Consider the following 23,985-nt stretch of genomic DNA (forward strand, 5'->3'; position numbering starts at 1 on the left):
ATTGGAGTTATCTTTCTTTGTCCAGAATCAACTTAAATCTTTGTTATATACAATATACAATGTATATACACTTTTTACTACCAACTGATAAATTTAAATAATCTTTACCATTCAGTGATAACAAGCAGTTTTTTTTACATCTTAATATTTTATGATGTATTTAAATGAGTAGTTATTGTTGCAAACTCCATTAGAAATTTGAATTGATATCAGTTTTGAAAAAGGGAAACGGGGATGTGAAAAAAAAGGGGGGGGGTTAAATTTTTCTCATTTCAGATTTCATAAATAAAAAGAAAATTTCTTCAAACATTTTTTTGAGAGGATTAATATTCAACAGCATAGTGATTTGCTCAAAGGCAAAAAAAAACTTTTAAGTTCATTAGACCACATTCATTCTGTGTCAGAAACCTATGCTGTGTCAACTATTTAATTTTAGATTTAAAAAGTTTGAAGAAGAAATCTTTAATTGATTTGTAAAATCTTGGCATTTCTTTTGTGTAAAAAAAAACCATGTAATGTCAAAAATTTGATCACAATCCAAATTCAGAGCTGTATCATGCTTGAATGTTTTGTCCATACTTGCCCCAACTGTTCAGGGTTCGACCTCTGCGGTCGTATAAAGCTGCGCCCTGCGGAGCACCTGGTTACATATCTAGCAGTATTAATAATTTACACTAGTGCAGGTACACACTTTACATATTTAATTAACAGGGTTTGCTCTACACTAAAAACTACAATAGAGCTGAGAAAAGATAACGACTGAAATCACACTACATACTGAAAGGTTTTATGATCACCATTACAAAATAGTTCACCTATAGTAATCAGTATAGATACCAGACCAGGAATGAAATTTTATGATGGTCAGAATTGTGTTTTGCTACAACAGACTCGTCAGTGACGATCCACTAAAGAAATGTTAAAAATCCTAATTAAGTACGAAGTTGCAGAGCATTGTGGACCAACAATTCCTAAAAATTTTGCAAAGTACAGCGAAGGTAATATTTGTCTCGTATCAAAGGTGAAAAGTATTTGCAGCCTCAGATTATTAGATACAAGTTTCAGGATATTCGTTTAATCTGTTATTTTACGGATTGTGAAAAACCTTGACAGGTGTTACATGTGGAGCAGCATCTGCTTACAATTCCGATAAACATTTTGTTAAGGTCATTTCTTATAATTCACTTGATTTGTCGGCACAAGATAAATTTACTCTAGGACTCCCAGCATTGAACATGTGACTCTGATAAGCCATAATATACCCTTGTTACTGTTTCCTAGGACTATTATGCTATAGTGAAATAGTCCTAGCTGTATCCTATAACCGACTTCAAAATCTAGATCAGAATCAGCATTTAGTGTGCTGCCTATTCTTTAAAGTATGAGAAAAGATATTTCCTCTAGGTAAAAGAATAAAAGAAGAAACAAAGTAAATTTGAATAAACTCTTAGTGATAGCAAATAGTTATCAAAGGTACCAGGATTATAATTTAGTACACCAGACGCGCGTTTCGTCTACACAAGACTCATCAGTGACGCTCATGAGTCATTGGATTTGTATACTCAGTCCTAGTTGATTATGTCGGAATTTCAAAGGCATTAGATTATGAACCTTTAGTGAGAGGTTTAGATTAACCACCATTTTCTTTAAAAGAACATGACTGTACCAAGTCAGGAATATGATCCATTCGTTTGATGTGTTTAAGCTTTTGATTTTGCCATTTGATTCCTTCTTGAATTTTCTTTGGAGCTCAGTATTTTTGTTATTTTTCTTTTTACACATGCCATAATTCCACATTGTTTATAAAGATACATTTATTTACCAACACGTAAGTCGAAAAATTGCAGAATATAAAATGAACCACACCATAAAGCTATATATTGCCAATAATATTTTGTTTCTGTGATTGTTCTTTTAATATGAACGCTAGCTAGCTGCAAGACCAAACTTTTACGTGATAAATGAAGGTATGAATACTTCTAGAAGAGGTCATGCCTAACATGTAAACTTCGAAAGATCGTTTTAGTAGTTTTATACGATGAAGTTTCACTTTCCTGGAGGTTTTAATAAATTATGAACTCTGGTTGTGTTTTCATCGAAGAAATCATTATAAGATAAAAAGGCAACGAAATCCTCTAGAAAACTAGCCATTGTCAATGGATTCAGGAAATGTCTGATAAATGATCTCCTGCAATGGAGTTTATCCATATTTTTTAATATCGTCCAAAACTTGATAAAATCTTCTTCAATAATTAGTTGATTCTGCTTTCGGAATTCAGGAGTTGAGAAAAAATTAAAAAAGCCAGTAATAACAGGGCGCATTTTTTCCTCCATATCCGCAGGATTATAAATTCCTTCAAGATAATTAATATAGCCGTCAATAGAAATATCTTTGTCGACTCCTCTTTTGAATATATGACTGTTCCACCATTTGTTCTGTTTTTCTGCATCTAGAGGTGTCGTTCTTTCCCCAATTGCTTGTCGGAGCTCTTTTAGTCTGGCGTTGATCTTCTCCATGTCACGTGTGCTGATGATGCCATCTTGGTCGGCATCAAGAAGACTGGCCCACTGACGCCATTTATGTCGCAAAAACCACACTTCTGTGATACAAAATATATATATATAATTGATGAACGGATCATATTTATTATTGCAAATGAAGGAAGTATGCCATGCGAAATAATAGAATAGTAATATGAAATAATTATAAACTTCATAACGTGTCACTTCTGTTTAGTACCTCTGCAAAGATGACCTTTGGTTGACTTTGGCTTTTTTTTGTAGGTCCTAATAGCTCTTTGACTGTTTCGGTTCTATATACATTATTGGCTTTCAAATATTTTGCTTTCAACGTTTCTGATGACGGTAAATCAAGAAACACGCTTTGAACGCATGGAATTTATACGGTGTTGTTTTCTTCTTCTTTTTTTTATCTAACTTATTACGTAAAAGAAGTCATAGACGAAATTTGAGTTATATAAAAGGAAAAAATGTGTACCCTTTGCTACTTTTCCGAAAACAAATTTCAGTAGAACTGACATGAAAGTGCAGTAAAAATGATAAGCTTATAAGTAGGTGCACCTGCAATGCGGGTTGTCTCACAGCAGACTCAACAGTGTTAAAACAAGTCAGGCGTTCGTACATGGAACGCAATATATAGTTTTCAAATGCTACAGATTTCTAGATGTATGAAAAAAATCATGATATAGACTTCTTGTTCGAAAAATGAATAATGCAATATATGTATTCAGTAAGGTCTGAGTAACAGCAACACATAATATAAAAATGGGGAAAAACATTAATATAAAAAAACCGAAAAAAGCAGTACGTATGAGTTATCCAAGACCTTATTTAAATCTGAAAATACTAATCTGCTAAAAATGTAAATCAATACAAAGAAATTCATCTATCCTGCAGGAATATAATTAATCAAACGATAATATCTAATGCGACTTTATATTTCTGGACTTATTAACGCAAGATCAGAAATTATGTAAATATCTAAATTTTGAAATTGTTTGTTGTTTGATTCTTTTACATTCTTTACATCTCACATTTTCTCGTGGAATATATCTCCACAACGAGAAATTTTCAAAACTAAAATGCTAATCAGCTTAAGAATCAAACAATGATGAAAACATGACAAACAAAACCCCGCTCAAGTTTACACGAATCTAAGTTCAAACTATATAAATGGTGAACACATATAACATTTCTTCTCCAGTTCTGGTAATTCAAGATATAATTATGCTGAAATGCACTAGAAATTAACAATTATGAGAGCTAACTCTACAATCTGCTATCATTCTAACCATTACTTATCTAGAAACTTCTCGAATTACCAGACACGCAGAAACGAAAGACCAACAATTTCTAACTCGAGAGGAGGATAACTTTAAATAAAGATTGTTATGTCGGCGGGATATTTTTTCGGCCTTTTTGAAATAATTATTAATAGCATGATTCTTACAAAGACTGAACTTGTGTTAGTAAACTTACTTCCCTTTGGAATGACTACAAAGATGGTGATAAGAATGTAAGCAGCATATAGCACGACTACGACTAATTGTCCAATCTTGGTATTGTGGTAAAAGCTATAGAATTTGGAATCACAGTTGTACACGTATGTATAGTTCTTAGAGACTTCATATTTATAAAATGGGATTACTTTTGATGCTCCTGGAAAAAGAAAATATAAACAAACAATCAAGACAGGACTTTTTCTATTATTTATTCATTTATGTTAATATCTTTGTTTTCATAAAATAAAGAGAGAATTCGGCACGAATTTTTTTAAATTTTGGATCCTCAATGCTCTTGTCATTCGTACTTGTTTGGCTTTATAAATATTGTGCTATGAGCTAACTGGTGAGCCTTATGTAGACAAAACGCGCGTCTGGCGTTCTAAATTATAATCCTGGTACCTTTGATAACTTTTCGAGAACTGATATGCTGACATATTAAGTGAAAACTATTTCAATTCGATAATAGTGATATGGAAAGTTACACTGCTAGGTAACCTTAGTATCTAATTTATGATAATATGAACTCGCTTTTCTGTTAATGATTTTAAGTGATTAATACCAATGTGGAACTAATTTAAATCTAATTATATAATCAAATGCTTGCAAATTGACAAAAAAGGCTTTCTGGTGTCATTTCCCAAAAAATATTGTGCATATTGTTCTCTCGATTGTGCTTCACTGTATATGCAGGATTGATGGATTGCAAAATCATATTTTCCTTTATACTTTGTTGTATCTGTTTTAAGCTGTTTACATGTGACAGATTATTTTGTTTGGAAAAGCCTTTTTAACCAGAAAAGATATATGCTCCTTATGTTTTAAATTTTTTAATAAATGTTTTTATTATTCCACTACAATTTCCTGCTAAAATCAGTATCACTATAGATGTGCAAAATACGTACCTATACTGCATGTTACAAAACTTGCCATGGAGAGACAAATCAAAATGAAAAAGAGGTTGCCCCCACATTTCTTTCTCCCCTCTAAATCTACCCTTTTGATTCGTTGTGTCCGCCTTGTATCACAAATGCCAATTAATCTCCACACAAAGACAAAGAGAATTAATGCACACAATACTCCACCCTCTGTTTTCATGAATGACGGAAGGTCTAATTCTTCCACCTTATTTCCATTTTCATTGAAGTGTATTCTGAAACAATTACCATTCAAACCTTAAATAATAAATCAAAAATCGATTATTACATATATGATCATATATACAAATCTAAATTGAAAACTATGTTCAAACCTCTATATATATATATTTACATGTAATATAGACGTATTTCTTGTATGCTCATTTGTCCGCCAAATTTTGTATCACAATCTGAACTTTGACGTTATTATCAAAATGTGATCGTTGCTTTTTGTGAGATAGTATTAAAAGAGAGATCAAGGGCCACTAGGAGACGAAATTCCGCTTAATACACAATATACGTCATTATTAGTTGTTTGTTATTCCAGCTAGTTGACAAATGGAAGTATGGACGATTAATGGCAAGTAATGAGAACGTATTGTGTTTTATCAAGTATGAGTAAAAATTATCGGATTGTGCTTGATTTTCATATGATGAAGACATAATCTTTCAATCAGTTTAATTAATGTCTGGAGCTGTGATGATAGTAACTTCTAGAGGTCCTTTGTTAATTTATGTATCATTGTTATTTGCTTAGTTTCTTTTGTTACCTATTCTGACTCGGACTTCTTTTAAACTGAGTTTTACTGTGTGTATTGCTATGTGTTTCTTTATTCTACATTGGCTAGAGGTATAGTGGGAGGGCTGTGATCTCACAAAACATATTTAACACCGACGCATTTCTGTGCATATCCCAAGTCAGGAGTCTCTGGCCTCTGTTAGTCTTGTATGGTTTTTTTTAATTTTAGTTGATTTATACGTTTTCGAGTTTAGTATGACGTCCATTTTCACTGAACTTGTACACATTTTATTTAGGACCCAGTTGAGAACCAACTCCGGGTTCAGGATTTTCACGCTGCGTTGAAGACTCATTGCTGTCTTTCGGCTGTTATCTGCTCTTTGGTCGGGTTTTTGTCTCTTTGAAATATTCCCCATTTCCATTCTCAATTTTATTTAAGACTGACTTACCAAAATGAATATAAGATATTGCAAAGACTAGAGCACCTAACCAAATAAGTTGTTGTAGAACTGAAACAAATAGAAATAGATACATTATTTGTAGCTCAAATCCGGATGCGAGATTTTCTCACAGTGTTGAAGAGCCCTTGATGGCCTTCGGCTGTTTTCTTATTTTCGGTCGGTTTGTTGTCTATTTGACACATTTCCCGTTTCCATTCTCAATTTTATTGCAATCAAGAAGAATTAATATTAGGAAATTTTAAACATCTAGTAGATCACTATTGTAGATATATATAAATTGAAATTTTGTGAAAACGGATAGTCTATTTCCAATTATGAGCACATTTGGAAATTTATGTTAGTCCACAGATCAAACACCTTGAGTTTTGATGAAGGTCCATTGATACATTATGTGATTGAATAGTCCAGTTTTCTTTGCCTTTTGTAAACTGAAATCCGTGGAGGTTCCCCCACTAGTGATGTAGTGTTTTCCATATAAAAATGTAGTGGATATAAATTTTGCGAAGAAATCCATATATGGTGTAAGATTTCAAAGCCAGTAGTCTAAACTGTAGAACGATAAATAATTTGGTATTTGTGTGTCTTTCATTTTTGCTAATGCCTTTTTTTGTTTCTTGTACACCCCTCCATTGTGTTATGCTAAAGTTTTGTATTCTTGTCTTTCATTTTTGTTTATGTGCTTTGTCTATATGCCTTTTTGTGTTTCTTTGTTACATATGACGTAAATCCGTACTTGCACATCCCGTCATTGTGTTATGCTAGATTTCTGTATTCTTGTCTTTCTCTTTTGCTTATGTGCTTTGTTTATATGCCTTTTTGTGTATCTTTGTTACATTTTTTTCTTTGATGATTTAGACTATAATACAATGTTGACCACTGTACCCTAATTTTTGACATTTGTACCTACATGTATTGTGTCTGCTTGTTTTGTTCACACATCGTTGTCAATAAAATTGAAATTTCATGCGACTTTTATATAAGTGAGAGGTTTAGCTAGCTATAAAACCAATTTTTATCCACCATTTTATACATATGAAAATGCCTGTACCGATACAGAAATATAACAGAAATATAACAGTTGTTATATATTCGTTTGATGTGTTTGAGCTTTTGATTTTGCCATTTGCTTAGAGACTTTCTGCTTTGGATTTTCCTCTGAGTACAGTATTTTTGTTACTTTTCTATAATATGATTACTAATCTTTAAATCCTATTTAATACCCAATATGGTATTTACTTTTTAATTTGAATATCTGAATATTGATCCTTTAATACCCGTTGCTACAGTTTGAAGATTGAATTCATAATAACAAAATAATATACCGGCCGCCACAATCACTTTCGTATTTCAATGAACGAACACAGAAAATACCGATAAAACAACCCACATTAATACCTCTAATATCGTTCGGATACCGATACCGCGGAAAGTTCGTCCATTCTCATACCTGCCAACTTTTCAAAATTCCAATGGGGGTTTTGCAAGCAAGATGGCTGTCATAGTCCTAAAAAAAAACCTTCAAAGGGGCCATCAAATACACTTTAATAATGTTTTGTGGCTTCTTCATACTCTTATAAGCCTATAGTCATTGTAAAATTAATTGTTTTGTTTAAATGTAGACAAAATTGCTCTTTCAAAAATTCCATTTAGGAGTCTCCATGGGGGAAATCACCCCCAAATAGTGACAGTTGGCAGGTATGCATTCTTTCATTTTTATTATTCACAAATAATCAAATGTTTTATCTGAAGCCGGCTTTCAAATGTCAGAAGAAACTGTGAGCTATTAAGTCTTCATAGGAACAAAGAAATGTTTCATGTACATCACTGATCCAGATTACGTTATATATTAGGTAAAAAATAAACATGTACTTACTTGACATTTCAAACCATTCATGTACCTTTTCCCACATATTCCTGTGATCATGTAGTACACTTGTCTTTGGGGATTCCTGACTGACGAAAATTGAATTATATGTTGGTGGAGGACCTACAATCAAAATAGGTAGACATATATTTACCATAGAAGCAGAGATTTGTTGTCCTACTCGAATAATTTTGGAACAAATGCATTTTTTAAAAACACAATGATGACTGCTGTACCCCTATTTTCGACATTTTTACGTTTGATGTCTGTTTGTTTTGTTCACGCATCGTAGTCAATATAATGGAATTTGATGCAACTGCCATACAAATACGATATTTAGCTATCTATAATTTGAGGTTCAGTCCACCATTTTCTACATCAGAACATGTCTGTACCAATACAGGAATATGACAGTTGTTATCCATTTGTTTGGAGATTTATTTCCCCGAGGGTATCACAAGCACAGTAGTCAGCACTTTTTGTGCTGACATGAATTGTCATTGATATGGTTATATTTATAAATTAACTGTTTACATTTTTTTAATTTTTTGAAAAACTAAGGCTTTTCTACCTCAGGCATAGATTACCTTAGCTGTATTTGGCAAAACATTTAGGAATTTTGGTTCTCAATGCTCTTCAACTTCGTAATTTATTTGGCCTTTTTAACTTTTTTGGATTCGAGCGTCACTGATGAGTCTTTTGTAGACGAAACGTGCGTCTGGCGTATATACTAATTTAGTCCTTGTATCTATGATGAGTTTATTGATGTGCTTTATCGTTTGATTTTGCCATTTGATTAGGGACTCTCCGTTTTGAATTTTCCTCGGAGTTCAGTATTTTTGTGATTTAACTATCTTAAGATTAAGGAGGAGAAAAGGGCTAGGTAGTAGATTGTGGTGACATTTGATATACCACTGAAAATCATAAAATTCATTAAAATTTTTGTTAGGCCATCTAATACATTATCAAATTAAAATCAATAATATTTGTAGTCTTTTTCAAAGAATGTATGTAAAAAATATATAAAGGGTTGTCACAGAACTAGGTTTAATCAACCATAATCCATTTTTGAAATGCCTGTAAAGTCTGCAATATGACAGTTGTTATCCATTCGTTTTATGTGTGTGAGCTTTTGATTTTGCAATAGGCTTATGGACTTTCCGTTAAGAATTCTTGTCGGAGTAGAGATTTTGTAAACAAATGTTCATCTAGTTTTATAGGAATTAATTCAATAATATTACCGACATGAGAGATAGGGGCATATTTTAATCAATTTTAAGTTTAACATAACACAGCAAAATCTTATAAATATCCGTGACTTGACACATTTACTGTAACTCGTTTCTATAAGTGTACAGATTGATAATATCTTCCCGTTTGATTTCAACAGTCACTGTCGATAAATTTTATGTAGATGTAGTAGTAAATAGAGAATATCATATATCCGTATCAACCCGAGACACCAATATAATCCCAAGAGCTCTGCTCGAGGGATTATATTGGTTGAGGGTTGATATGGTGTGTGATATTGAAAAAAGCCATATCATATACACTTTATTACATGCATATACTTCAAGTAAATTTTTTTATGTGACACGATGTCATATAGATAAGGAGGTTTGAAATGACGTCATACAGATTATAGGTTTGACATGACGTCATACAGATTAAAGGTGTGATAAAGCTTTTGCAACCGTGCTGATATCAATATCATCACGGGTGGCTGATACAGCACGCTTGCCAATGATTTATTACACATACAATTTATCTGTATTTACTACTAAGTATATAATAAGCGTATTTATTACCTTTTCCATATAAATTTTAATTTGTATGAATTTTAAGATTTCACTGAATCTTACATATTGTTTATTTATATTATGTTCATGTCATTGTGAAATTAAACAAGAAAATGTATTAGGAGTTGAATTTGCCATTTGATTTTGGACTTTCCTTTTTGAATTTTCATCAGAGCTCAGTATTTTTGTGATTTTACTTTTTACAGAATATGTTATCGGCCCAATCTGTGGAAAAGAAGAGAAAAGTTCTACTACTGTCCTACTGCGGTGTGTTCATAGTTGTTCGTGGAGTAACCTAATTTTAATGGATTTCACGTGTTTTAGTGGTCAACGAAGTACATATTTTCGTTTGCACGAATTTGACCTACCGAATTAGTCTATTTACCGGGTCTTTTTGTTATTTCATAAGCAACACGACGGGTGCCACATATGGAGCAATATCTGCTTGTCCTTCAGAAGCACATGGAATCACCCCCAGTTTTTGTGTCGTGTTAATTTTGCTTGGTCTTTAGTTTTCTATGTTGTGTCTTGTGTATTATTGTTTGTCTTTTTGTCTTTTTCTTTTTTGGACATGGCGTTGTCAGTTTATTTAGATCTATGAGTTTGAATGTCCCTCTGGTGTCTTTTGTCCTACTGTTTGTTGGCTTGTATGCACAACAGCAATATCTAAATATCCACGTGAATACTATTTTCCCTCAATCCACGAATATAAATTAAATCACGTTATTTACGGTAATGCATTCTTTAAAAGGATGATCGTATGTTGTGTAATAACAATCCTGGTATTTCCTGTTTATATTTCGTGCAACAATGTATGCAAACCATATACTTCTGAAAGATGACGAAAACAGAAAAAACGTTTGCGTTTGCATTTAAACCGAATTTGTATTCGCCATAAACGTATTCAGTATGCCCATTTATTCAAATATTGATCCATTCGAAATCTATAACCCAATAAGGGGAATGCTGTACTCAAATGAGATGACAAATATTCCTGTTCAAATGCTTCCTCTGCCATATATCATGAATCTACTTTATCAAACATATTTGAAAGCTTGATTCAGAGACTAAAATACAATTTATAACAATGTTAATCTAGGAAATAACAGACCACTGAAAAGAAAAAGATTCTATTTTGGTTTGTGTTATGAAATTATTATTATTTTTCGCAGTAGACCACAACTCACCTGTATCTGTTATACGTGCTGGTGTCATTATATTCGAAGCTCCAGTAGATATTGTGGTGTTTTGGCTACCCTCTGGTATCGTTATATCCGATATCTCATTAGCTATTGTGGAATTTGGGCCAGCATCAAATTCAAAGGATACTGAGTACTCCGGAGGTGGCACATAATCAGCATTGTTATCCATGATTTCAACACTACTAATTTTATACACAGATTCTTTAATGAAGATTTGTATGTTATAAACCTTAACTATACCTACATATACATGTATAATACCCGGATATTTTTATAAACCTGTTACATGTTCCTATTTATTTCAATAAATGTGTATTAATGATAAAGATTTATACGTGACGGATATTCTGTATTAGCTGGTCATAAACTGTAATTAAATGGACAACATTGTAACTTATGACCAATTTTTCATAGCGCGTTTAAAACGTAGATGGCGAACAATTTTTTACTGAATTCAGCAGCGGACGAATTTATACTGTATGATGAGGCGACATTTGAACCGTACACAATTAGTTGCTCTCTAATTCTTTTGACTGCGTGACATTCGTTTGGTCCTTAATACTTCCTAAATACTTGATATAAAGTATATTTACAACAGCTCAACATTCTACATTATTCATCAATTTAACTTATCCTATTGGCCTAAATGTATTGTAGAAAGCTTTATCGCGAACATTCAAAGCGTTGTTTGACCTGAGCGTCACTGATGAGTCTTACATTTAGACGAAACCCGCGTCTGGCGTATCATATAATAAGCCTGGTACTTTTGATGGTCTTTTATAACTATTAAACACATTCACTGTGTCAAACTACCCCGGCAAGCAATATTCGAGCTCGATAGTAACTAGCTTGTTTGTTATTTTTATGTAATTAAATAAAACATCATATACACATATTACTATTTGCGAGTACGTGATGTAATATTTTCTATATTAATGGGAAAATAAGTAAAATGCTCGACACTATGATAAATAGAGTTACCCTTGCCTCGAATTGGTTTAGTATAACAATAAAATGCACACATTGAACGAAAAGAAATGAAAGAAAAATACAAACTTACAGAAAATTTATTAAAATTAAGATACAAGGAAATTCATAAATTTACTTTCTGCCATGAAACCATTGAAACTATTGAGCACAGATTTATGACATGCCATAATGTAACAAATTTATGAATTAAACTCTGTAATTGGATTTATAACCATAAAAAAATATTCAATCGATCAACCATGGATATTTCGGAAATTGTGAAATATAAAAATAAAAAGCTTCCAATGCTGGAATAGATTTTATCATACAAATAAGGTTTAAAGTAATTTAGAATCACTTTGAATATTTGTACCTTATCCACATCACCATATATGCTATATATTGAAAAATGGTATCTGTTTTTATATTTATTGCTTTATTTGTGTTTATAACCACATTTATGTTTTAATTGTCAATTATGCCTGAACAAATCAATATTGCAACAGAAAACCATTACATGTGAGATATAATTATGCACAGCATGCGGAATGAGTTTGACAGATCGCGCAATGATTTTATAACGGGGAGTTTAAATAGTTTGTTTAACAATTATACACCGATTTGACGATATGTTTACAATGTCACTTCACGGGTTTTAGTAAAACATGTTTAATAGCACATGTTTTTATAGTCACTCACAGAACTTTAATCTTTCTTTTACGAATATATTTTATATTCTTGATTTAATACTGTTTGAGTATCTTAAAAGTGGTATACATCATTTTGTAGATTGTTTTGATTGAGAACATCTGTACGATTCCGCCATCCAGTGTCTTTTGTGTAGACGAGCGTTTCGTCTACTTAAGACTCACCAGTGACGCTCAGACGGGCGCTCAGATCAGATCAGCTCAGATTGCTAAGTACAAAGTTAAAGAGCATTGAGGACCCAAAATTCCAAAAAGTTGTGCCAAATACGGCTAAGGTAATCTATTCCTGGGATAAGAACATCCTTAGTTTTTCAAAAATTCAAAGTTTTGTAACTGGAAATTTATATTTATTAAAAAATTACCATATAATTGACATTCATAACACCGAAGTGCTGACTACTGGGCTGGTGATACCCTCGGGGACGAAACGTCCACCAGCAGTGGTCTAGACCCAGTGGTGTAAATAGTTATCAAAGGTACCAGGGTCATAATTTAATACGCCGAGGATGAACTAAACCGAGGATGAACGAGGATGGCAATGTGCAATCTTTAACGTCATTAACTGAATTAGCTCCCCTATATGACGAGTTTGTGTCACGTGAAACTTAATGATTACATATTATACATCTATGATGTTTTACTACCTGGCGTTTCATTTCAGACTGATTATGGGTTACAACAAAGTAGGATGCGTGCATAGAAAGATGTGTGGAACACACCCTGGTCAAGCTCCGAACAGAGTTCATTCGGTTCACTCATCATTTCTCAAACTCAAAAAAAATTAAATGAAAAGATCTGAGTCTGGACGAAATAGTAAATGTGTGAAATGTTATTAAAAAACTGATTGTGTTAATGGTATACTTTATTCATTTCATTTCCATCGACATTTTGCATCTTGAGGTTTCGCCTCATGCAGGTTATTCTGCATTGCGGGTTTTCTGTTTTCACGGAATTTACATAATAAGGTCATAGCAGAAGGCAGAAAACATGGTAAAATTAACTTAATTTCATATTTTACTCATAAATATGATTATCATTTCATCTGACAAAATTGATCATTTCTGTTGGAAGAAACTAGTCATTTTAAGTTTTGATATTTAATAGAATTACTATATTAATTAATGTGATGCAACTGTCATACAAGTGAGAGGTTTAACTAGCTATTAAACCAGGTTCAATCCACCGTTTTCTGCATAAGAAAATGTCTGTACAAATTCCAAGTCAGGAATTGACAGTTGTTTTCCGTTGTTTTTATTTGTTTCTAGCTGTTGATTTTTCAATTTTATTACAGACTTTTTGTTTTGAATTTTCCTCGGAGTACTTGTTTGTATTTTAATTTGTTATAAAAATGCTTCTTATTCAATGTGCATAGCGAATAACAATAACACTATCGAGGGTATACCTAACTAATACAGACTTTCAGATCATATAAGTAGGACGTAATGTATTTGACTATATATTGGTATGTATGTTAATAATCTGTACACGTTTCCAGATTATATAAGATTCATTTTGATAATACACTATTGGAACAAGCTAGAGTAATAACTGTTCCCCAAAGATTATTGTATATGTATCAGGTCTGTGGACTATTGGTTATACTCTGGTCTTTCCTCTATCTTTTGGTCAGAGTGTTATCTGTTAATTCAACTTTATGTTTTAAATGAACCTTGGTATCTTATATTTATTCTATAATATGCTTCCAGTGAAACGTAGAAAATGGTGAAAAATGTATAAAAATAAATGGACAACGACATGTTTTTTGTTTGTTTTTTGTTTTTGTTTTTTTTTTGTTTTTTTATAGATACGTGTTTATTAAATAACGTATTTGAAGTGTTACTATGAATGTTCTTGTGTTGTGCAGTTTTAAAATGTTAATGGAAAATTTGTTGACGGATTCTAACGATGAAGATGGCATTTATGTCCTGCTCAACACTACTGTAAACCAACAATAATTTTCATAGTATTTATTATGGAAAGATAGAAAACAACAATTTACAAACTTAACAACCCAATACTATTATAAAGACTTTCACGACTCACTTAATAACCCAGCAATGATATAAAACAATAAAAGTAACTGGTTATACACTATAAAGCTGTAATTCAACATACAAAATTATCCGAGATAAAGCAGTCAGTATTCCTTTTAGAAAGACACACAAGAAGCGTACACACGTTAAATACATGAACTGAGTATCTAATTAATGCCAGAAACTATCAAACACATATGTAAAAATAAATTGGTTTTGATTAAAAATTATCGTTGACCTTGATATATCAATCTCAAAATATTGTTTAACGAAAATATTAAAACATAGCATGTGGTCCGAATACACAGTTATTTCAGTTGTGCATTTCTTGTAGATAAAAAAATTGAAAAAAAAAAAATCACACCTGACTTTCTCATTAATATTTGTACTACTTTTAGGACAAATCAAATCAAAATTATAGAAAACTTCATGGGCTCTAACTGAAAATATGGACAATGTTATGTAAAGGGGGTCTTGCAATCTTTTGACAACTTCCGACATGCTAATTTTTAACCTTTTTCAGCTGGACCAAATCACTACTTTCCTTTAAAATTCATAAATCAAATTTTTTCAGTTAATATTATCCCCCGACTCTCTATTTGAGATATCAAATATGAAGAAATAAATTTGGAAGCGGTATTCAAAAAAATTACACGCTGTCCACACTAGGGACTATACTCTTGGACAACGAAATTTAGGGAAGAAAACTGTGTACTCGGACCCGTTAACAATGACTTACAGCAAAGATGTGTTGTGATATTTCACAAAGGGAACGAATTGATTGAATTACAGAAACATTACATTTCATCGAAAGAACATAACATACGATCGAGTAGATATATTAAAATATCTCTCTTTTCTAAAATGTTCCCAAAATTTAAAGAAAGACACTAATAAGATCACATGTTATTGGTGTGATTGTTGTAGCTTGATCAGACACCAAAGGATGAAGTATGACAACTAAAATCACTTGTGCCAAGGGTTACTGATGTTGATTTTATAATATAACACAGACTGGAGGATGATATATAAAATTGCATGATCCTGTTGTCATTATTGTTCCTTTGGTCATATACAACAGGTTGAAGGATGAAGAATAAGATTGCATGTTCCTGGTGTTATGTTTTTTTGCTTTGATCAAACATCACAGGTTGAAAGATTACAAATAAGATCACATGTTCCTGGTGTTATTGTTGTTTTTGATTAGACATCACAGAATGAAGGATGACAAATAAGATCACATGTTCCTGATCGTTTAGGGTTTAATATTTTATGGACCCTTAACGTTTTTTCGTCAAAGAAATCATTATGTGCTATAAGGGACACAAAATTGTCAAGAAAACTTGCCATTGTTACAGGATTTAGAAAATATCTAACAAACATTCTCCGGCAATGAGATTCATCGACATTTTTTAAGATCGTCCAAAACTTGAAAAATTCTACTTCCAAAATTGGAATATTTTTCTTACGATAATCAGGTGTTGAGAAAAAATTAAAAAAGTCAGTAATAACAGGACGCATTGTGCTCTCCATACCATGAGGAGTATAAATCCCCTCAAGATAAGTTATATAATCGTCTACAGAAATGTCTTTGTTGACTCCCCTTTTGAATATATTCTCATCCCACCATTTTTTCTGTGCGCCTGCATTTAGAGCTGTCTTTCTATCTCCAATGGTCCGTCGGAGTAGTTCTAGCCTTGCGTTGGTCTTCTCCATGTCTCTTATACTGATGATGCCATCTTGATCGGCATCAAGAAGACTGGCCCACTGTCGCCATTTGCGTCGAATGAACCATAACTCTTTAAATAATAAGAGAAAACAAAAAATTGAAACTCGGACCTAATGCAAAATGTTAAAACAGTAGCTGTGTAAGATCGGAAAATATGTAAATATTTAAATATTAAATGTTGAATGTTAAATTTCGGGGCCTTTTATAGCTGACTATGTGGTATGGGCTTTGCTCACTGCTTAAGGCCATACGGTGACCTATAGCTGTTATTTTTTGTATTATTTGGTCTCTTGTGGAGAGTTGTCTTATTGGCAATCATACAACATCTTTTTTTTTTTATATTTCGGTATAAAAACGTGAAACACGTGTGTTTTTTCATGCCAATTGTATATTCATTCACCATTAAATCAATTCTTATTCTGATCATCTGTCGATTCCTCGTAGAATGAAATACTGTACAAGTTGACTGAACATATTATTAGCAAACTTACTTGCTTTAGGCATAACTATAAATAGGTAGATTATGATGTAAGCAGCATATGGCATCATTATAGATAGCTGTCCAATCTTGGCATCGTGGTAAAAGCTATAGAACTCGGAATCACACATAAATGTATAGTTTTTGGAGACATCATAGTCATAGAATGGGATAACTATTGTTGCTCCTAGAAGTAATAAAAAGTGTACATAATATAAGGAATAAATCTGCATGACTTTTGAAAATATTAATGTACTCAAATTTTAAACACACACTCATTTATAAATTAATTTTGAATTTTTTGAAATACTAAGGCTTTTCTACCTCAGACATTGATTACCTTAGCTGTATTTGGCAACACTTTTTGGAATTTTGGATCTCAATGCTCTTCAACTTCGTACTTTATTTTTTATTTTTTTAACTTTTTTAGATTCGAGCGTCACTGATGAGACTTTTGTAGACGAAACGTGCGTCTGGCGTATATATAAAATATAAAATTTAGTCCTGGTATCTATGATGAGTTTATTCACAGATAAAGCATTAGATCGAGTTGCATTCTCATTGTAAATTTAATGCAAGCGCAACTGAATCGAAAACTGTAGGTTGAGTTGATAACACAATTTTTTTTTTTTTTTTTTTTTTTTTTTTCAAAATGTATGACGTCACGTAATCGATATCAGTTATGGTTGCAAACCCCTAATATGTATTACGTCATGTCTCTTGAAAAACATCTGGATTAGTTGTACTTGAAGAACACATTTTATATAATAGTGTATATAGGAGATGGCCTTTTCAATATCACACACCGTATCAAACTCAACCAATGTAATATTGGTGTCTCGGGTTGATACAAGTGTGATATTGAAAAGGGACAATGATATTTTCTATTTAAGAATTTTTAAACAATCATGTAAATAAATTTAATATTCCAATTATGATATTAGAAGCTGCATGTGCAGTGATTGAATACATGCATGTACAAACCTATTATACACCAAATAAAGCTTGCTATGAAAAGAATACAGCAAACAAATAAGAGATGACCTTTCCTTGTTTGTCTTCCCGGTGAATCTGCCATGTTGATGCGACGTGTCCGATTTGTATCACAAATACGAAGTAATATCAAAAAAAAGACATAGAGAACTGTTGCACACAATACCCCACCCTCTGCCTTCATGGTTGATGGGAGATCTACCTCCTCTATCACTTTCCCGTTCGTTTCATTGTATAGTTTCCGATAACAGTTACCACCATATTTTATACCTTTATAATATAAATAAAATACACATTGTAATAGGATGTAGAGATAGTGCTGTTTAAATTTCAAAGATATGAATTTTTTGTTCAATCAATTTTAGGATTTATGTGAATGAAAATTTTGATTTATTAAATATTCAAATAGCATTCTTTAATAGGCTTAAATATAACACTTAAGAATTGAATGCTTCTTTTTGTAACTTTATTGGGGTGTAAAAGCGTTGACCGAAGTACATTTTGTATGAAGCGCAGAAGCGCTTCATTCTAAAAATGTGCGCACGGTCAACGCTTTTACAACCCCATGAAGTTACAAAAAGAAGCATTCAATACTTATAATTACATTTTTTAGCTAGGATTATGAAAACACGATTTACATCAAGTTTTTATTTAATTTACATGTGCACTTTATTATGGGACCTCGTGTCATCATGAATGATAAGTTTTATTGTGTGATACAACTGCTTAAGGAATAACACGTGATGTGCATTAGCCAATCAGAATAACGTATTATAATGAAACATAAATATAGTGTAATTATAATTGAATAAATAATGTTTACCAATGAGCATTTACCATTTCTATATAAGTATCCAAATAACATTATTTACTATACTAAAAGGTATAAATCAAATCTAATAAAATAATGCTAATTATTGGGATTTCACATATTTCCAATTCGCACATATTCAATTGTATATACTGATAATAAATTACTTCAATATTGACTTACTGAAAACAATATATAATATCGAAAAGACGAGGGCTCCAAGCCAAATAATATGTTGAAGAACTGAAAGATAAAATAAAAACACAATTGTTTGTCATTTTATTTCATAACACAATTTCATATAAATTGAGAAAATCATTCAAATTATATTAACAAGTATCAATGGGTTTATTTGTGGAAACTGATTTAGCATTGCTACAAGCGAATTTCAAAGCGGTTTTAAATCTAGATTAGACAACAGGCACATAGCCAACAGTTAATCTGAAAGTCCAGTAATAAAGACGATAGGATTGGTAAAGTTGTCGTCATGCTTGCTGGATCTTAACACGGTGATGCATGTCATTTAGTCTATTAAGTTGAGAGGACTATAATCCAAAGCATCCGTCGGTGCCGTGAGGCAGCCAATCTGATATGATGATCCAACCATTTCAATCATTATATATTCTGTCATTTCTTTACTAATGATCAGGGTGCATTTTTAAAGAAATGCGGGATGTATGAATGCACAGTCCCGTTTAGTTGGAAAGAGGTAATGTATTCAAATTACAATCATGTATACAGTATTTTATCTTTTCGAAATAGCGGATGTCATGTGTATACAAAATTTGGAATGGATTATGTGTTCAGAAATTTATATCTACCATACATTTGGTCTCTTTCGGAGATTTGTTTCATTGACAATCATAACAGAACTTATTTGTATATAACATATATACTGAGCCGCCAGGCACTGACAGGGAATATGAACCCATATATGCCTTGTATAATACATAATAACAATTATCATGATTATATTGTACTGGAGTGTTCTGATTTCAACATTACTGAATTACTATATTTATTTTTATTTTTCTTCAAAGGGGTTTGGGCTCATATCCCCTTCTTATCTAACCAATCAAATTGCAGGAATAATCTGGATATTTCACTCCAGTATAATATAGTTACTAGTCATGTATGCATGTCAATGATCATAGAATGTAACACTATAATACTAGTGATGAAATAAATCAAAAATCACAGCTCTATACTGAATTATTATTAAATCTGATGAATGGATGCAATGCAATCAACCGCTTTTAAACAAAAGACTTTTTTTCTAATACGAACCATGCAAAACATAAAATCACAAAAATACCGAACTCCAAGGGAAATTCAAAACGGAAAGTCCCTAATCAAATGGCAAAATCAAAAGCTAAAACACATTAAACAAATGGATAACAACTATCATATTCCTGACTTGGTAAAGGCATTTTCTTATGTAGACCTTGTTTTATAGCTAGCTACACCTTTCACTTGTATGACAGTCGCATAAAATTCCATTATATTGACAACGATGTGTGAACAAAACAAACAGACAAAATAGGTAAAAATGTCAAATAGGGCAATATATAAACAGAGAGAGCATTGTAATTGTTCCATAGCAGGATGCACTATTACATGTTCTTCGTCATTAAGTTCCTGTAGATTATTTTCAACTTGTAATACATGTACTTACCTGACATTTCAAACCATTCATGCACTTTTTCCCACATATTCCTGTCGTCATGACGTACATTAGATTTTGCTGGTCCTTCTTGTAGGAAAATTGAATCGTATGCTGGAGGAGGAACTGGAATCAAAAAGGAAGACAAATCTGATTGATTCTAATATTCTGTTTCTACAGAAATGAAAATGTTAGGCTAACGAGACAAATCTGCGGTCTAATTGTATGTTAAATAATATACTGATCCTTTAACACCATAACGTACTATAATTTCTGCTTAACTTATCCACAATTCAATTGTTTTAACGAAATGCGCTTTAGAGCTAGCCATTATATATACATTCCTGTGTTTTGCTGAAAATTGCATGCTATATATATACGTCTTATGGTCATAAGTGTTTGGGTTTTCGCATCTCATTGACGCATACCCCACATCTCCCTTTTTCTCTTATATCATGATATATAATTATGTGTCTTGATTTCAACAAGAAAACTTTGTTCATGAACTTAAAATTTACCAGTAATATCAGAAATGTATGAAATTGCTTGACATTTACTGTGGATCCGTCCTATTATTGTCAATTTGTCTTTGTCTCGTCAATTTATATCTGTAAATTCTAACCGTCTCATTTTTTTATTCGAAAATCTCTCAATATTTCAGTGAATAAGTTCGAACACGTTAAAATAATACTATATACTGCAGTTTATTATTTTTTTAGACGAAACTAAATTATATACAAGTAGAAGTTCGAAAAAAAAAGTAAATGTTGTAATGAAATTCAACCGAATCTGTGAAGAAGTTTAATATTGCAGGTAAACTGGGAACAGTATATATATGTTCCTGAGGTAAATCAAAGTTTCAAGTGTTGATTCAGTCAATCGAGAGAGAGAGAGAGAGAGAGACAGAGAGAGAGAGAGAGACAGAGAGAGAGAGAGAGAGAGAGACGTGATCTTGCAATGTTAACAATGTTTTTTTTACATTCATTTAATATTTTAACATTGGATGCTATAAAAGAAAGGTTTGTAGAAATGTAGAAACTATGAAAGTTTTAAGAAGAATTGTATTATCTGTCATGAGAGCATAATTATGTTAAATAACTTACTCGTATCTGCTACATGATCTGGTGTTATAATATCCCAAGCCACGGGATGAATCGCAGAGTGTGGGCCAACATCGAAACCAGACGGCCTTTGCTCTGAATACTCCGGAGGCGACATAGGATAAATATTCGTCTTCATGATTTGAACACTTACGATAAAACTGTTCTACGGTTGAAAATTCGCTAATGTTAAAACTCACAATATTTCCAGTACCATTTTATGGACGGATCTATACATACACTACCCGTTCAAATATTCTATAATTGTAAATTCGATAGTGTTAAAACTGAGAATATTTCACAATACCATTTGACGGATATATACGTATATTACTTTTCTCTACTTATATCGACTAATTTTCTATAGCAATACAGGTACATAGGTAAATAAATGGAGGCTTTAAACAGCGTAAACAGCGAGGTTATTAGCAGGTCAATAATTGTGACTTAGTCGATTAAATATAATTTTGTAAACAGTATTATTTGTATGTATTTTTAAATTATGACCCACTTCTCGTCGGCAGAAAACTGTTGTACTACGTCGAGCCGATATTCGAGTCGTACACAGTTTCTCTGTCCATCAATAAGTGTTGTAACTAAAATGTTGTCCCATTTCAAAATATTAGATTTTCAGATTGTAAATTTCGGATTCGCCAACGAAGAGTGTTGGGAATTATACTTTTTTATTTGTTTTATATAATACAATACCAATCAAATAAATTTTAGTTTACATCGCAATACAAAACACTGTACTGTCATGGAATAGAAGTTCCTTCATAATATAAGTTCCAAATGGAAAAAATATTCTGGAATATTATTTCCACAGGAATAAATATTACTGTACAGTATATGTTCCTAACGGAATAAATAGTATAGAATATTTGTTCCATCAGATACAGGTATTATGATATTGTTTATAAACAAAGTTTCCACTGGGACTTCTGTAAGGTGGAACAAATATACGTTGACACTGCTATTGCCAAAACTTTGCGTCCGTTATCATTATAACCCTGTAAATATGTGTGTCACAATAAAGTCTGTTTAGTCTATAATCAACATGTTGGTTGCTTTAAACGCAGTACAGTTTTCAATGTAAACAGATTTCTTTACACATATGTTCACAGTTCGAAAAGAAACAATATACCAAACCGATTAATGTTCATTCTCACAAAATTAATCATATGCAACGACAGCTAAGTGTTCTTTATAAACTATCTACTATTATTGTCAAATCTTATATGATCTTTATCGGATAAGTGTTCTCATACCAAACTTTATAAAATAGCGATAAATGCTTTATTGAAGTTGACGAGTATAAAACAAAAACCATTTTGAAATAAATACTACGACTGAAACATATATATGATACTTCAAATTAAAAAAAATTGAATATCATCGTTGCAATTTAATATATACATTTAAAACAAACACTAAAAACTGAAGCTTTTCTGTCATGCTATATAAGAATAAAAGTATGATATTTCAGTGTGGAATTATATCAAGATCTAAGCCATATATAAATATAAGTGTTGTCAAATTAAACAATTTTATCTAACCGGTTACTTGGATAATCTTTCGATCGATTAACCGGTAAGAGGTATAAAGTTAATTTTCAAAGAAAATGTACACGAAGGGGGAATGGGGTATAGAAACATGGTCAATGTTGGTCATTTTCCCACCTGCTGCAAAACACTTAAGTATTCGATGCCTCGTGAAGAGAAAGTATCATCAATTATCCTTTCAGCAACTCTTACAAGCCTAAATGTTTGTCTCTGTCGAATATACTCTCTTCTCTAGTAGTATTCCAAATGTCCGACTCTCTATGCCGGTCTATCCCTTTTGCAGGAATTGTGTATTGAATTTATTGTTAATTTGTTCTCATCCTGAACTTGCATGAGATACTTTCCACTGGGCAATACGCATGCAGCAATCAACCAATCAAAAACATGTCCAGAGGTTCTGTTTCACGGTGTATGGTTATATAATATGACGTACTAAAGTTTATCGTCGTGCCTTACCTTAAAATATTTTGAATCAGCATTTCGATTGAACTTGCTTTTCAGTAACTCTAAGAGAATATGCTCAGATCGGTACTTTATTCTTTTTGTTATTTGTAACTCAGTGGTTGTCGTTTGTTGCTGTACATCATAATTTTTGTTTTTTTTTTCCGTTAAAAGTTGAGGTTTGCATGAAACCTGGATTTTTTTCTTAGTGATATTACACCAATATGATACATCATTTTGTTCAGGGAGGAGTACCCAATGATTTAATGAAAAAAAATCAAACATCGCCCGTCCAGTTTTTTCATGTGAAAAGCTCAAAATTCCGATTTTTGACGATTTTTAGGTAAAATTGTATTTGAATTCTTCTGAAATAATAATGTATGCGAGTGGCTATAAAAAAATAATACTGAACAAAACATTTATAAATAATTGTGGTCCATTCATTAATAATAAATTTTAATTAAAAAAATCATAAAAAGTTCATAAAAACAA

The 23,985-nt window shown here is 32.0% G+C and overlaps 2 protein-coding genes across 2 annotated transcripts; both read right to left on the reverse strand.

Annotated features, from left to right (window-relative positions):
- Positions 1 to 1,875: 1,875 nt before the first annotated feature.
- On the reverse strand, positions 1,876 to 11,176 carry LOC139483124 (uncharacterized). Its single transcript, XM_071267156.1, has 6 exons — positions 10,993 to 11,176; positions 8,016 to 8,129; positions 6,131 to 6,190; positions 4,928 to 5,197; positions 4,000 to 4,179; positions 1,876 to 2,600 (listed from the first exon to the last, which is right to left on the reverse strand). The coding sequence occupies exons 1-6, from the start codon at positions 11,174 to 11,176 to the stop codon at positions 2,047 to 2,049; spliced, it is 1,362 nt and encodes a 453-aa protein (XP_071123257.1). The 3' UTR covers positions 1,876 to 2,046.
- A 4,649-nt stretch (positions 11,177 to 15,825) lies between these two features.
- On the reverse strand, positions 15,826 to 21,875 carry LOC139481455 (uncharacterized). The gene is made up of 6 exons (XM_071264809.1): positions 21,494 to 21,875; positions 20,403 to 20,516; positions 18,911 to 18,970; positions 17,908 to 18,186; positions 16,937 to 17,110; positions 15,826 to 16,515 (listed from the first exon to the last, which is right to left on the reverse strand). The coding sequence occupies exons 1-6, from the start codon at positions 21,627 to 21,629 to the stop codon at positions 15,920 to 15,922; spliced, it is 1,359 nt and encodes a 452-aa protein (XP_071120910.1). The 5' UTR covers positions 21,630 to 21,875; the 3' UTR covers positions 15,826 to 15,919.
- Positions 21,876 to 23,985: the final 2,110 nt, after the last annotated feature.

Source organism: Mytilus edulis, chromosome 7, assembly GCF_963676685.1.
Source record: "Mytilus edulis chromosome 7, xbMytEdul2.2, whole genome shotgun sequence".
In the NCBI taxonomy this organism is placed as follows: domain Eukaryota; kingdom Metazoa; phylum Mollusca; class Bivalvia; order Mytilida; family Mytilidae; genus Mytilus; species Mytilus edulis.